Genomic DNA, 16,872 nt, shown 5'->3' on the forward strand with positions numbered 1-16,872 from the left:
AAGACAAAGTAAAAACTCTGAAGAGAAGGCATCATAATAAGTGTGGAAGGGGCCCAAATCAAGATCATTGATCCGCTGTGGATGTAAAGGAGGATATGCAATGACTAGATGAAAGAAAAAAATTGACAAGATGAATCATATATAAAGATACATCCTAAATCCATCTGGGATCACTAAAAGGGGTATTGTCATGTTTAATATTTATGGCTTTTCCATAGGAATAAATATATGATGGGCGCATTTCCCACCTCTGGAACCCACATCTATCTTGACCCCATTCAAGCGACCTGGCCTAAGGGACAGTTTTCTGTTTTTGTGTGACCACTCCCCCATCAGGTCCATTCATCTTTTTGTTCTTTCCATAGACTTGAATGAAGGGTGGCCACTAGAGATGAGCTCGTTCAAGTATTAGAGTACTCGAAACAGCTCGTTGCTCGGACGAGTATTTCTCTGGCTTGAGATCGACCACTTAGTTAACGAAACACAGTGAAGAACAGTGAAGAATACAATTAAAACAGTGAACACAGGATCATTTAAGTGAAGAACACAGTGAAGAACACATTTCAGATGTTCCGTACATCTGCTAACTTATCGGAAGGCACGCGTGCAGAACGATGTTCTTCACAATAGTATGTGAAGAACAATGGGGGTCATTTACTAAGGGCCCGATTCGCGTTTTCCCGACGTGTTACCCGAATATTTCCGATTTGCGCCGCTTGTACATGAATTGCCCCGGGTTTTTGGCGCACGCGATCGGATTGTGGCGCATCGGGGCCGGCATGCGCGCGACAGAAATGGGGGGGGCGTGGCCGAACGAAAACCCGACGTATTCGGAAAAACCGCCGCATTTAAAAACCGAAAATGTGTCGCTTGGGGAGCGCTCACCTTCACCTTCTATGGGATGGTGCATTCCGGGGCGTTAAGATTATTTTCGGCGCTGCAGCGCCACCTGGTGGACGGCGGAGGAACTACCATCTTAAATCCCAGCCGGACCCGAATCCTGTGCAGAGAACGCGCCGCTGGATCGCGAATGGGCCGGGTAAGTAAATGTGCCCCAATGTGTGTGAAGAACACATTGCAGATGTACGGAAACATCTGCAGTGTGTTCTTCAATGTGTTCTTCTTTCAATGTGTTCTTTCAGTGAAAACATCTGCAAACATCTGCAATGTGTTCTTCTTTAGTGTTCTTTCATTGAAAAATGCTCGAGCCTCCCATTGACTTCAATGGGGCTCGTTATTCGATACGAGCACTCGAGCATGTTAGTGCTCGCTCATCTCTAGTGGCCACCAAACTCCACATGAGAGGTAAGAGGGTCAGTTCACTTTCCTTCTTACGGGTCCCTAAGATGTTTGTGTCCTTTTCTTCATTACTCCTTATACTAAAGTTTTTCCTAAAAAGTTTCTTGTTCTGTATAATATTCAGTGTCACCAAAATGATGTCACCCACTATGTACTATAGTGAATTTCCATGGACTCCTAAGACTAAATTATTCTACATCATTAATGTTTTTCATTTATCTGTGTGACTTTTTTTGCTTGAGAAAAAGAGCAAAACAAAATATTCAAAAAATTTGTAACAAACTAAAGTTCTCCAAACAAGTTTTTCTATTTTACTGCTGTTTGTAAAAGTTGTAGTATTCACAGTAAAATAAAATGGGTCCCAGTTGATCCAGAGAAAGTGAGATGAAGGACTAAGAAAACGGAAGCCCCTCCTTCCATCGACACAAGTCAAGTTTCGGTTAGAAGAAACAGAAGGACATTTACTCCTCCACATAAACCAACCCATCCCTCATCCCCACCCACACCCGACGACGCCTTATAGCATATGGTTATAAAATGTATGTAATCGATACATATTGTAATGTACGCTTACGATGAGAATTTGTAAACAACGTTAACCCTTTGTATGTAACTTTTTGAAAATCAATAAAAAAAAAATAAAAATAAAGAAGATACTGAGGTGGACGCGTTGTCAGGTTTACTGCACATTGGACCTTCCCGCACTTACATTTTCCTCTTCCTCTCTTTCTCTCTTCCTCGGCTCATCCTTTTCTTCTTCAGATTCTGTTTTGTTATTTTCTTTTGTCTAGAAATTCATAACATACATAACATAACATTAGTAAAAAAAAATTACAAAGGAAAATCCACATCCTCCACCCACCAGTGCCAACAGAAATGAATGTGGTGATTCACTTAATTATCAAGACAATGAGGCTCATTTACTAAGGGTCCTGCGGCCACGATTCGGTTGGGTTTTCCCAAATATTTCCGTTTTGCGAGGGTTTTGTGCCGAATTGCCTTGGGTTTTGGCGCACACGAACGGATTGTGCCGCATCGGTGCCGGTTTTTCACACGACAGAAATCGGGGGGCGTGGCCGTCGGACAACCCGACGGATTCGGAAAAACCGCAGAATTTAAAAAACGATTTGTGTCGCAAGACACGCACTCACATGCAGCGGGGAGATATCGGGATCACAACCTTAGTGAATCCTGGCAGACCCGAATCCACGTCGGGCAACGCGCCGCGGGATCGCGAATGGACCAGGTATGTAAATCTGCCCCATTGATTTGCTCCCTTTACTTATAGCACATGTGGTGGGGGTTGCATGTTTTTCTCTTAATTTTGCAATTTTTGGAGAGAAATGTTTAACTTTTTCATGCACACTGCATACTGGGAAACCAGGTTTGCCCCATATTTGTCTTTGCAGTTCTTCCAGTTCCAGACTTTTCCACCATAATTTGCACTTAGGAACATGTGCCCAGTCTAGACCAGGCAAAAGAATTCTCCTTTATAAAAATTGAGATAAAAAATGTGAGCACAATTTACCTGAAGAAAATCAGATAAAGCTAAGGAGGTGAAAAGTTAAAATAAAACAAACAAACAAACAAACAAACAGGTGCCCCACATCAGTTTTAGGATACAAGTGCCCCATGATGTGTTGTTCAAATTATGGTTTTTCCCTTAAAAAAAAAATTATTTTACCAATGGGCTAAAATGTTGATGTTTTTGACGAAGGATGAAAGTAAGACCCGGTTTATATATTCCAGACAATTACTCAATAATTTAGAGTAATCCAACTTCTAACCTTTGGGGAGAGCTCACAGTACGGTCTTTCTTCTAAAGGTAATTTCTCTGCAAATCAAGGAAGAAATAATTTGTATGAAAATTAGAAGAAAATATAAAAGGTTTTATCCAGTACAGAGACCACAGAAAAATAAATGAAACACAATGGGGTCTATTTACCATATGCTGGGGCTAGGTGTATCAGTGTATAATGTAATCCCCCCTTCTGGCAAGCCAAATTTACTAGGGGGCTCCAGAAGGGCCTGGCATACAGATGTACCTTATGCTGAGCCCATGAACAAGTGCAAAGTATAGTTAATGCGCAGACTCGGATGAAGAACGCCTTGTGCCAGCCCACGCCACCGCCGGCCACACCCCCTTTATACCCTGCACATCTCATTGGTTTGGAGGTGGCTTAAAGAGAGAAGTAATCATAATTTCTGCCATTGCACAGGAAATAGCAATTATTTCAGGCCCTGTATGCCAGAAAACAAGCCCTGATAAATTGTCCAAAATTGTCCAATTGTCCAAAAACTTAATGTTTTTGGACAATTGTCCTGCACCCAATAAATCAAATAAAAATGAATGAAAAGTTAAAAGCATATTGAAATAAAAGGAAACATAAAATATTGGAAGCAGTGTAATCACACTGACCTCTAGATGAAGGAAACGTATGATTAGGGCTGTACAGTAATAAAAACCAAAAACCAAAGAAACCCAAAAACAAATGAATGAAATTTAAAAAAACAAACAAAAACTATGGTTCTTGGGAAGCGTGGAAGAAAAAAATCAAGAATAAAGAAATAGAGTAAAAATTGTCCTCAAGAAGATAAACAATGTTTTAAAAACAGAACATAGAGAACCTGAATATATATATATATAAAAAGTAAAAAATATATTCAGGATTCTGCAATGAAAATGAATTGTATTCAAGCACAAATTTTTATAATTTCTTTTTAAAATGTAAAACTTTTCTTATTAAGAAAAGTTTGGATATGTGTATAACATGTTCTTTCTTTCAAAAGAAACTTAAAATTATATTTTATCTACGAGAAATTGTAGAAATTTTAGCTCTAGGATGGATTGTATGAATTAGCTCTAAAAAAACTGAATTGTATTTACCATTTTCCATTTTAGTTTTTTCAGATCTATCAAGAAAAATGAAACAATGTCACAAGAAATATAATGAGAAATAATTAACAAAAATTTACTGTAGAGAAATTATGTATTTTAATAAGGGTCCCAAACCGACCTATAAGAAAGCTTTCCATGGCCTCAATTAGAGATGAGCGAGCACTAAAATGCTCGGGTACTCGATGTTCGAGACGAACTTTTCCCGATGCTCGAGTGCTCGTCTCGAATAACGAGCCCCATTGAAGTCAATGGGAGACTCGAGCATTTTTCAAGGGGACCAAGGCTCTGCACAGGGAAGCTTGGCCAAACACCTGGGAACCTCAGAAAAGGATGGAAACACCACGGAAATGGACAGGAAACAGCAGGGGCAGCATGCATGGATGCCTCTGAGGCTGCTTAATCGCACCATTATGCCAAAATTATGGGCAACAGCATGGCCATGACAGAGTGACAGAATGAAGCTAGATAGCATCTAAAACATCCAATAATTGACCCTGACACTATAGGGGACGGCATGCAGAGGCAGAGGCAGCGGCAGCAGGCTAGAGAGTGTCATGGCGACATACCCTAAATGGACTCAGGCTTCAAACCAATGGGTGGCAGAGAGGAACCAAAGGAGGTGAGCAAGAAGCGCTCAAATAATATCGGTACATGATAAAAGTTTGCCAGTATATTTTGTGGATTACACAGCAGGGTGGCGACAAAGTTAACAACTTTGATGTGGAATCCATGAAAACAACCCAAATTTGTGCCTGACACACCTCGTTTGATAAGGGGACGATGTATGGAGGCAGCTATATGGACGACTTTTGGAGGTAGCAATGGAGACAACGTGTGGAGGCTGCTATGGAGACAATTTAATTTGGATAGTGCCTGTATGTGGCAGTCCAAAAAAGTTTTCAAACCAGAGGAGCAGGTAGGTGGCCCTCCAGAAAAATGGAATAGATTGAGTGCCTGTATGTGGCAGTCCAAAAAAGTTTTCAAACCAGAGGAGCAGGTAGGTGGCCCTCCAGAAAAATGAAATACATTGAGTGCCTTTATGTGGCAGTCCAAAAAAGTTTTCAAACCAGAGGAGCAGGTAGGTGGCCCTCCAGAAAAATGAAATAGATTGAGTGCCTGTATGTGGCAGTCCAAAAAAGTTTTCAAACCAGAGGAGCAGGTAGGTGGCCCTCCAGAAAAATTGAATAGATTGAGTGCCTGTATGTGGCACTCCCAAAAATTGTTTAAAACAGAGGACCGGGTAGGTGGCCCTCCAGAAAAATTAAATGCATAAAGTACTATAGCTAGAGCCAGTGGGCCCTGTCAAAAAATAGCCAGTTTCCTCTGCTTTAGTGTACAAAGAGGAGGAGAAGGAGGAAAATGAGGAGGAGGAGGAGTGCATAAATTATTCAGGTTGAGCTTCCTTCACCTGGTGGAGATTGGAAATTATGAGAAATCCAGGCTTTATTCATCTTAATAAGCGTCAGCCTGTCAGCGCTGTCAGTCGACAGGCGTGTACGCCAGCTGCACTGAAAACCCGCTCGGACAAGACGCTAGCGGCAGGGCAGGCAAGAACCTCCAAGGCGTACAGCGCCAGTTCGTGCCACATGTCCAGCTTTGAAACCCAGTAGTTGTAGGGAGCTGTGTGATCATTTAGGACGATGGTATGGTCAGCTACGTACTCCCTCACCATCTTTCTGTAAAGATCAGCCCTACTCTGCCGAGACTGGGGACAGGTGACAGTGTCTTGCTCGGGTGACATAAAGCTGGCAAAAGCCTTGTAAAGCGTACCCCTGCCAGTGCTGGACAAGCTGCCTGCTCGCCTACTCTCCCTCGCTACTTGTCCCGCAGAACTACGCACTCTGCCGCTAGCGCTGTCAGAAGGGAAATACTGTTTCAGCTTGTGCACCAGGGCCTGCTGGTATTCATGCATTCTCACACTCCTTTCCTCTCCAGGGATGAGAGTGGAAAGATTTTGCTTGTACCGTGGGTCCAGGAGAGTGAATACCCAGTAATCGGTGCTGGAATAAATTCTTTGAACGCGAGGGTCACGGGATAGGCAACCTAGCATGAAATCTGCCATATGCGCCAGAGTCCCAACGCGCAAGAATTCACTCCCCTCACTGGCCTGACTGTCCATTTCGTCCTCCTCCAACTCCTCCAACTCCTCTTCTTCTGCCCATACACGCTGAACAGTGAAGGACTGAACTATGGTCCCCTCTTCTGTCTCGCCAACATTCTCCTCCTCTTCCTCCTCATCCTCCTCCACCTCCTCCGATATGTGCTGAGAAACAGACCTAAGGGTGCTTTGGCTATCAACAAGGGAATCTTCTTCCCCCATCTCTTGTGACGAGCGCAAAGCTTCCGACTTCATGCTGACCAGAGAGTTTTTCAACAGGCCAAGCAGCGGGATGGTGAGGCTGATGATGGCGGCATCACCACTGACCATCTGTGTTGATTCCTCAAAGTTACTCAGCACCTGACAGATATCAGACATCCACGTCCACTCCTCATTGTAGACTTGAGGAAGCTGACTGACCTGACTGCCAGTTCTGGTGGAAGTTGACATCTGGCAGTCTACAATCGCTCTGCGCTGCTGGTAAACTCTGGATAACATTGTTAATGTTGAATTCCACCTCGTGGGCACGTCGCACAACAGTCGGTGAGCGGGCAGTTGGAGGCGGCGCTGCGCTGCCCTGAGAGTGGCAGCATCTGTGCTGGACTTCCTGAAATGCGCACAGATGCGGCGCACCTTCGTGAGCAAATCTGACAGATTGGAGTATGTCTTGAGGAAACGCTGAACTATCAGATTTAACACATGGGCCAGGCATGGCACATGTGTCAGTCTGCCGAGTTGCAGAGCCGCCACCAGGTTACGGCCGTTGTCACACACAACCATGCCTGGCTTCAGGTTCAGCGGTGCCAGCCCCAGATCAGTCTGCGCCGTGATGCCCTGTAATAGTTCTTGGGCGGTGTGCCTTTTATCGCCTAGGCTCAGCAGTTTGAGCACCGCCTGCTGTCGCTTAGCGACGGCACTGCTGCTGTGCCTAGAGCTAGCGACTGATGGCGCCATGCCCACGGATGGTAGTTCGGAGGAGGAGGTGGAGGAGGGGTGGGAGGAGGCATAGTAGGCCTTTGAGACCTGGACCGAGGTAGGCCCCGCAATCCTCGGCGTCGGCAGTATATGACCAGCCCCAGGGTCAGACTCGGTCCCAGCCTCCACCAAGTTAACCCAATGTGCCGTCAGCGATATATAGTGGCCCTGCCCGGCAGCACTCGTCCACGTGTCCGTGGTCAGGTAGACCTTGTCAGAAACGGCGTTGGTCAGGGCACGGATGATGTTGTCTGACACGTGCTGGTGCAGGGCTGGGACGGCACATCGGGAAAAGTAGTGGCGGCTGGGGACTGAATACCGAGGGGCGGCCGCCGCCATGAGGATGCGAAAGGCCTCGGTCTCTACTAGCCTATAGGGCAGCATCTCCAGGCTAAGCAATCTGGAGATGTGGACATTAAGGGCTTGGGCGTGCGGGTGGGTGGGTTGCACTATATTTTCTTTTCCGCTCCAGCGTCTGGGGTATGGAGAGCTGAACGCTGGTGGATGCTGTGGAGGATCGTGGAGGCGACGATGGGGTTTTTGTGCCAGGGTCCTGGGCAGGGGGCTGACTATCAGCTGACACAGGGGAAGGAGCAGTGGTGTGCACGGCCGGAGGTGAACGGGCTTGGTGCCACTGATTCGGGTGTTTAGCATTCATATGCCTGCGCATACTGGTGGTAGTTAAGCTAGTAGTGGTGGAACCCCTGCTGATCCTGGTTTGGCAAAGGTTGCACACCACAGTCCACCGGTCATCTGGTGTTTCCTTAAAGAACCTCCAGACTTCTGAAAATCTAGCCCTCGCCGCGGGAGCCCTCGCCACGGGAGCTTCACTACGTGACACATTTGGCGCTGATGCACCTGCTCTGGCCCTGCCTCTCCGTCTGGCCCCACCACTGCCTCTTCCAACCTGTTCTGCTATAGGACTCTCCTCCGTCTCAGAAGCACTGTGTTCACCCGGCCTCTCAACCCAGCTTGGGTCTGTCACCTCATCATCCTCCGATCCCTCAGTCTGCTCCCCCCTCGGACTTCCTGCCCTGACAACAACTTCCACACTGTCTGACAACCGTGTCTCCTCATCGTCGGACACCTCTTTACACACTTCTGCCACTACGTCAAGAAGGTCATCATCACCCACAGACTGCGACTGGTGGAAAACCTGGGCATCGGAAAATTGCTCAGCAGCAACCGGACAAGTGGTTTGTGACTGTGGGAAGGGTCCAGAAAACAGTTCCTCAGAGTATGCCGGTTCAAATGCCAAATTTTCCTGGGAGGGGGCAGACTGGGGGGGAGGAGGCTGAGGTGCAGGAGCTGGAGGAGTGCCGATTTCGGTGACATGGGTGGACTGCGTGGAAGACTGACTGGTGGACAAATTGCTCGAAGCATTGTCGGCAATCCACGACATCACCTGTTCGCACTGTTCTGGCCTCAACAGTGCTCTACCACGAGTCCCAGTAACTTCAGACATGAACCTAGGGAGTGTAGCTCTGCGGCGTTCCCCTGCTCCCTCATCAGCAGGTGGTGTCTCACCCCGCCCAGGACCACGGCCTCTGACCCCTGCAGTAGTTGGACGCCCACGTCCCCGCCCTCGTCCTCTACCCCTAGCCCTCGGGTTAAACATTTTGAAAATGAAAGTTATAACTTTAATTTTTTTTTTACTTTTTTTTTGTGTTTTTTTTTTTTTTTTGTGTTTTTTAGTTTTTAAAACCAAACGATGCTATCCTATTGCTATGGCTATTTTCTAGCCAACTATGAAAGCACACTGCTATGCCAGATGAGATGACGCTGAGTTATGAAAAAATAAACGTAAAATAAAAAGTAAATGGCAGACTGTGCCTAATTGAAATCCAACCCCTAATAAATTATCCCACTTCGGTCTTTGCGATGGATATGTGCGTCACTAAGCGCTAAACACAGCGGTCGCAAGTCTCACTCCAAAATTCTCACAATTGGCTAGTACATGCACTGCAGAAAGTACAGCCACCAGCAGATCAACCAGAAATAAAATATATATAACGCTATTGTAGGCGTAAGTAAGCCGTTTGGATTCTCCTTTGGCTATTTTCTAGCCAAGTATGAAAGCACACTACTATGCCAGATGAGATGACGCTGAGTTATGAAAAAATAAACGTAAAATAAAAAGAAACTGGCAGACTGTGCCTAATTGAAATCAAACCCCTAATAAATTTTCCCACTTTGGTGTTTGAGGTGGATATGTGTGTCACTAAGAGCTAAACACAACGGTAGCAAGTCCCCCTGCAAATTCCTCACAATATGGTACTAGCTGCACTACTAGTGCCAGCAAGCCCAGCCACAAGCAAACAAACAAAAAAAAAGTATAACGTTATTGTAGCCCTAAGAAGGGCTGTTGGGTTCTTGGAGAATCACTCCTGCCTAACAGTAATCTACCTGCACACTAACGCTAACCCTGACCAGCAGCAGCTCTCTCCCTAGCGGCATCCAGACAGAGAATGATCCGAGCAGCGCGGGCAGCGGCTAGTCTATCCCAGGGTCACCTGATCTGGCCAGCCAACCACTGCTATCGACGTGTAAGGGTACCACGTCATGCTGGGTGGAGTGCAGAGTCTCCTGGCTTGTGATTGGCTCTGTTTCTGGCCGCCAAAAAGCAAAACGGCGGGAGCTGCCATTTTCTCGAGCGGGCGAAGTATTCGTCTGAGCAACGAGCAGTTTCGAGTACGCTAATGCTCGAACGAGCATCAAGCTCGGACGAGTATGTTCGCTCATCTCTAGCCTCAATGAAAAAAACAAAACTTTTAGACTTACCTAGATGTGAGTCCAATAAGGTACAATAGATTCACATCAACAGATCCTGCATCGGCGCATCCTCTTGCCTGTGTTGTGACAAGTAAAGCTGAGATGAAATCCCGTCTTCACTACGCATGCGCGGTACCTACAGCATTGAGCAGTGGTGTACCACAATGGCTTCGCTTGCCACATAGCGCAGGCGGTGGGAGCTCCCGACAAAGGTAAGTAGAAATGTTTTTTTAAATGCAACTACATAGAGCGCAATTGTGGACACTAAACCACTGGTCCATGAGTCCCTGTTGGTAGTTTAATGCCCCAAATAACCCTAAAAGATTCCCATTATTTTTTTAAAAAGTGTCCTGCCTTAATGGTATATTCTGGTCAATAGATATCAATAACACCCTAAAAAAATAAGTCATCAATATATTGGTTGGTTCCAACATCTGACACTCCTAAACATCACCTCTTCTCAGCATCTGATGCACAAAGAATGATCCGGAAGCGGACAGCGCCATTCTCTGTTTAGTGGCTAAAGCAAGTCACTGCTAGTTCCTATTCAAATGAAAGGGATGTGATCTGTAGTACCCAGGTTTGACCACTACACAGAGAACAGAGCTGTCCACTTCCTTTCTTATAATTTCTGTTAAATAGTTGCTAAGCACAACTTGACTTGTGTGTTGGACCCACAATTATCTAAAATTAGTGGGGGGCTGTGAGGACATTGCTCGAGCACCCATTGTTTTGCATAGTTTAAACGCAAGGCAAGCGCCACATGTGAACGCAGTCTGACAGTATTTGGGGGAGAGTGTTCGGGGTAGCAGCACAATAAAACGGTCATGGGATCAAGATGTAGGAACAATGAGGAACATAAGATGTCTGTGGATACATAGTTGGAGGAGGAGACGTCGTAATGACAGACCAAATGGAGAAGGGATTTCTCTGGTGTTTTTTGTAGCTGTATATAAGTGAAACAACAAAATAAATGGTCCAGCTGTGATAAGATCAGGTGTATTTCCAGCTTTAATCCAGCCGGACCTGAAAAGCGGATCTCATCCCGGAAATAATAATCCCACAAAAAAAGAAACATTTTATAGCCTGTAACATGTGGCAATGTAGATTTGCTCTGAACGGCGCCTCCTACCATTCTATGCCCGGTTGTGTGCCCATACAGCAGTTTATCAACACATATGGGGGTATCGGTATTCGGGAGAAATTGGGTATCAAACTTTGTGGAGCTTTTTGTCATTTAATCCGTTTTAAATTTTTGGGTCAAATTTTAATTAGTGTCCAAAACATTACAAATTACAATTCTAAACCCCATGACAACCTCGAAAATTGAGAGGATGTATAAAAAGCCCATGCTAACACAAAGTGGACATCCGGAAATGTTATTTATAAAGTTTTTGGTTGCTATGACTATCTATTTGGAAAACAAAGAATTAAGAACTGTGTAAGGGCGCATTTACATTGCCGTTGCCCGCCGTACCGTACCGTAGCGGGCAACGGCAGTGCTCGGGGAGAGGAGGAGGAGGAGGAGAGCGCAGCTCACCCCCGCCCCTCTCCATAGGAAGATATGGCGCACGTGTGCTGCACCGTACCGCTCCCGTTGGTCGCCATGCGACCATTGCCATCTATGGGGGACGTATATCGGCCGTATATACGTCGGCCGTATATACGCCCCCCCCCCATACGGCAGTGTGAATGTAGCCTAAGGAAGCATTCACATTGCCGTTGCCCGCCGTACCGTAGCACAGCGGGCACACGGCAGCGCCAGGGAGAGGTGGTAAGCGCTGCTCACCCCCGCCCCTTTCCATAGGGATATATGGCGCACAGCGCCGTATGCCTAGAAAAGATAGTACGTGTCCTATCTTTTCATAGGGTACGGAGCGGTACGGTATCGCACATGTAGGGTGCCGTGCGCCCATTGCCGTCTATGGGGGACATATATCAGCCATAGATACATCGGCCATATATACGTCCCCCACACAGCAGTTTGTATATAGCCTAAAGTGCAAACTTTTCAAAATTTTGGACACATTTAAATTTTCATTTAAAAGATATCATCCAAATATTTCCACTAATGTGTGAAGAGAAAACATTCTCAAAATTACCTGGATATGTTAAAGCATTTAAAGATTATAACTAGAGATGAGCGAGCACTAAAATGCTCGGGTGCTCGTTATTCGAGACGAACTTTTCCAGATGCTCGAGTGCTCGTCTCGAATAACGAGCCCCATTGAAGTCAATGGGAGACTCGAGCATTTTTCAAAGGGACCATGGTTCGGGAATAAAATGTGTTATTTAATTGAAAAAGAATGTCTTCTGATAAGTTATCAGATGTATGCAAACATCTGCAATCTATTCTTCACTGTTCTGCGCGTATATTATCTCCCGACAAGTTATCAGATGTGAAGAACAGTGAAGAATAGAATAAAAACAGTGAACACAGGATCATTTAAGTGAAAAACACAGTGAAGAATAGATTACAGATGTTCGGCACATCTGCTTACTTGTCGGGAGAGGAGATACGCTGTCCCGGGATCCGCTCCTCTTCTTCCACTGAAGTCTCCCCGATGTCTGCCTGCTGCGCGCGATGTCTCCCTGGTGCCCGATGTCTCCCTGCTGCGCGCGATGTCTCCCTGGTGCCCGATGTCTCCCTGGTGCCCGATGTCTCCCTGCTGCGCGCGATGTCTCCCTGCTGCGCGCGATGTCTCCCTGCTGCGCCCGATGTGTCTCTGCTGCGCCCGATGTGTCTCTGCTGCGCCCGATGTGTCTCTGCTGCGCCAGATATGTCTCTGCTGCGCCAGATGTGTCTCTGCTGCGCCAGATGTCTCCCTGCTGTGCGATGTCTCCCTGCTGTGCGATGTCTCCCTGCTGCCGTTCCGCGTGTATCTTCCGACAAGTAAGCAGATGTGCCGAACATCTGTAATCTATTCTTCACTGCGTTCTTCACTTAAATGATCCTGTGTTCACTGTGTTCACTGTTTTTATTCTATTCTTCATTGTTCTTCACTGTGTTTGTTTAATTAAATGCTCGATCTCGAGCGGGGGAAATACTCGTCCGAGCAACGAGCCGTTTCGAGTACCTTAATACTCGAACGAGCATCAAGCTCGGACGAGTATACTCGCTCATCTCTAATTATAACCACTAGGCAGATTTTATTGCCCTTTGCTCCGGAAGCCCTAAAGTGTCTTGGTTCTTAGGGGGTTAAACTAAAATAGAATGCTGGAAAGTATATTTCATATCCCTTCCGATTGTTTAGTGTTGTAAAAACCATTGACCAGTTTCCTTTAAGTGATTTTAAGTATTTTTTCGTAATTCACAATATTTCTGCTGATATTATTGCACATGATGAAGAAATAGAAGCTGTACAAACATATTGTTTAGGTAGGAAAACGGACACTTACCCATTTTTCTTTTTACAAATCCCACCTGGCAATATAAGGATTACAGTCAGTGTCAACTTTTAGGCTGTTCGGAGCTTGGCTTTCTCTTTGACAACAAAAATAAATACACTTTGGGAAAATGACACACATTGGGGCTCATTTACTAAAGGTCCGAACTCCGCACTTTGGTCGGTTTTCCCGAATATTTCTCTTTTGGCCCGAATTGCCCCAGGTTTTTGGCGCACGTGATCGGATTGTGGCACATCGGCACCGGCTTGCACGCGACATAATTCTGGGGGTGTGGCCGATGGACAACCCGACGGATTCGGACAAACTGCGTAATTTAAAAAAGGAAATATGTTGCACTCACATGCACCAGGAAGAAGAAGGTGAACTCGGGCGGACCTCGGCACAGCAGCGACACCTGCAGGAACTCGGACGCACCATCTTAGTGAATCGCTCCGGACCCGAATCCTCAACGCACAGTGGGATAGCGATGGGACCGGGTAAGTAAATCTGCCCCAATGACTCTTAATGAATTCCAATGTTTTTTTCCTAAAATTCGGATTGAATTACACTTTGTCCAAATCGCTTTGCTCATCTCTAGTGAACACCAACTTGGTCAGCCAAATGACGCCCTTATGATGGTGACACAGTAGACCCACAACTATTGTAAGATTTATATCACAGTTATGTTGGCGCATACATGTAAATTAGGTCCACGCCAAAATGTTTGGGCTCAGGATGAACCGATACAAAATAATGATGTTGTGCATAAAAACAGGATATCTTGAGTCCCTTAGTAGAAACTCAGTTCAATACGATCAAATCTAAATCTTACAAACAGCAGGTAACAGCTCCCTACTCTCTTATCAGCTGATATAGGTGCCATTGCTGTTGCACAGAAGAAAACTGGGTTGGGCCATAAATCCAAAAAAGGATCCAAAGCATCCAAAAACACAAAAAACCCCACTTTATTTCATAACAGGAGACGGGACACCGGGAGGGACGGCGGAGATAAGTAAATGTTTATTTTTTTTGACCAACCTCCTTCCCAGCCACAAATATTTTTTTTAGCTCTCGAATAGCCCCTTTAAGAATTCCAGCGCCTATATTATACATTTTATTAATTGAAAAAGGAACTTCTTGACTTTATATAATTTTTTTCAATGTCGGATGTTGGGCAGCATTTTTTCTTTGGATTGAGTTCAGTGGTCACGACTTTTTAGCAAACTGTCAAGCAAAAAACACGGACGTATGAAAACGGCGGTATACGTACCGTTTTTTTACGGGTTACATACGGCCACATTCATTTCAATGGACAATACGTCCAACCATTTATATTGCCGTTTTTGACACTGGAGTGTACGTACCGTATACTGGCCGTATAAAAATATAGAGCATGTCCTATTTTCTCCCGTATTTCAGTTCTGTATGCCCTAAAAGTCTATGGGCATGTATAAAATACGGGTTAAATACGTGCTGCATACGGATGAAAAACGTCACGTATATACGGGCTCTTACGGCCCATAAATACGGGACTGGAGAAATCATACGGTCGTGTGAATGTAGCCTTAATCTTAACCGGGTTTAAGTAGAAGGGTCACATTGATAGAAGACACAATCCTACCTGTTATTTTCAGGATGATGATGACCAAACATAAAAAAGCCAAGAAGATTGCAGCAGAAATGGAAATTATGATCACACGACTAAGGTCATCAGCATCACTGGTAGATTCTGTAGAGGAAAAAAATCACATATATTACAGATTTTACATGGAGCCAAAAACCAAACTATCAGAATGTCTCTAAATTACAATAAAAATAAAGTGATGTAAAGTTTGGTTCACATCAGTCATTTTTAATTTTCTCTGCAGGAGGTAGATAAAGTCTTCGATATACAGGTACAATGATCTGTAGCGCTGGTAAGGTGTCTAATAAATCCCTGTATTAAGTACTTACTGCCATAAGACTTGCGCCCTGTCAAGGCCATAAGACTCGCGCCCTGACAAGGGCATTCATTAAAGTGAAAAGCAAGGTGTTATCCCAAGAACAGGCAAGACACTCATACTATGTGGGGGCACTGAAATAGACCACCTATATGGCAGCGGGGGAACTAAATCTCTAGTATTTTTTGCAGGTATCTTAAGAAAGAGCCACTTCATTACCCACACAAAGAAATAGAAAGCATGACTAATAACCAAATGGCTACAGATTCCAAAATTAAGGATATAAAAAGCAATTCAATAGATTATGAAAATGCTGAGGATTAATGTGGGAAAGTGAATATCTCCTACTAAAATATGATTATTCCACTTGTAAATTGTCAGATATTGGGACATTTATCAAGCAATTTGTGTCTGTTTTCAGGCATAGACTGCATATAAATACATGTGCAAACCTGATGCACATGTGTTTATGAAGTGTTTGCACCGGTATTGTTGTTGCTGCTCTATTTCATACCACAAGACAATACTGTGCACCTAAAGGGGCATTTTAGGGAGTATTCACACCGGCTGTAACATTTATGTCTGAAGTCCAACATAATTGTTGCGCACGCCTGTTAAACAGAGTGCACCAGAAAAAAACTGGTGAACTCAATTTATGTACTTAAGGTGCCGGCAGGGTGCACCAGATTCATGAATACCATGCTCTGGTATGTAACGCGCACTGACATACTGGTGTGCGCCCCCTCTGGCAGGATGTTTATAAGTGTTAATGGAGATTGGAGCCCCTCAGGTTCATTTGCATAATTTAAAAACTTTTTTTCTTAAAAACAAGGGCACAAGAAGCTTAAAGAAGAATGGATCCTGCCAGAGGGGGCGCACACCAGTATGTCAGTGTGCTTGGTTTACAATACTTCATCCTGGTGGTAGATGTCCTATAAGAGAAAAAATGAAACTTTATATAACTTTAGAATCTAGATATATAAAGTAAATCACATTGTTAATTTACCTTTAATGATTAGTCTGGTCCCTCCTCCATACTGAATTATTTTCAGATGTTTTCCCGTTTCTCTGCACAGTCGGATCATCACAAAGCAGTAATACATGGAGGCGTCTGACATCTCCAGTCCTTGTATGTGGAGATCCGCTGCTCGGATTATTCCCATTCTTCCTCTATAATTGGGATGGACCATTTCATTGTAGGGGTGGTAGACATATGGACCACTTATGTTACCCGCTCTCCAGTAAATATCTACCCCCAGGACATCGCTCTCCATGTACGGACTGTAGGAGCAGCTTAGTGTCACTGACTCTCCTCTGTGTCCTGTGATGTTGTACGACTGTGTGACATTGAATGGTGCGGAGGATGGGGAACCTATATAAAAAAAAAATCTACAAAAGTAAAAGGCAATGGATAAAACTAAATGTAAACACATAAAACAGATTACACAAGCACTCTGACTGACTCATGTATGTTGAGTACTGTAGATTGCAAAATAAAAGTT

General features: G+C 44.8%; 1 protein-coding gene across 1 annotated transcript in view; it reads right to left on the reverse strand.

The window, feature by feature from the left end:
* LOC140128582 (uncharacterized) overlaps positions 1-16,872 on the reverse strand; it is a 60,901-nt gene that overhangs the window by 680 nt on the left and 43,349 nt on the right. The window contains exons 7-9 of the mRNA XM_072150280.1: positions 4,187-4,212; positions 3,087-3,133; positions 2,009-2,086 (exon numbers count right to left, since the gene is read on the reverse strand). Of these exons, the coding sequence (XP_072006381.1) occupies positions 2,009-2,086; positions 3,087-3,133; positions 4,187-4,212 (151 nt within the window). The remainder of the gene's footprint in view (positions 1-2,008; positions 2,087-3,086; positions 3,134-4,186; positions 4,213-16,872) is intronic.

Source organism: Engystomops pustulosus, chromosome 4 (genome assembly GCF_040894005.1).
Source record: "Engystomops pustulosus chromosome 4, aEngPut4.maternal, whole genome shotgun sequence".
Taxonomy (NCBI): Eukaryota; Metazoa; Chordata; class Amphibia; order Anura; family Leptodactylidae; genus Engystomops; species Engystomops pustulosus.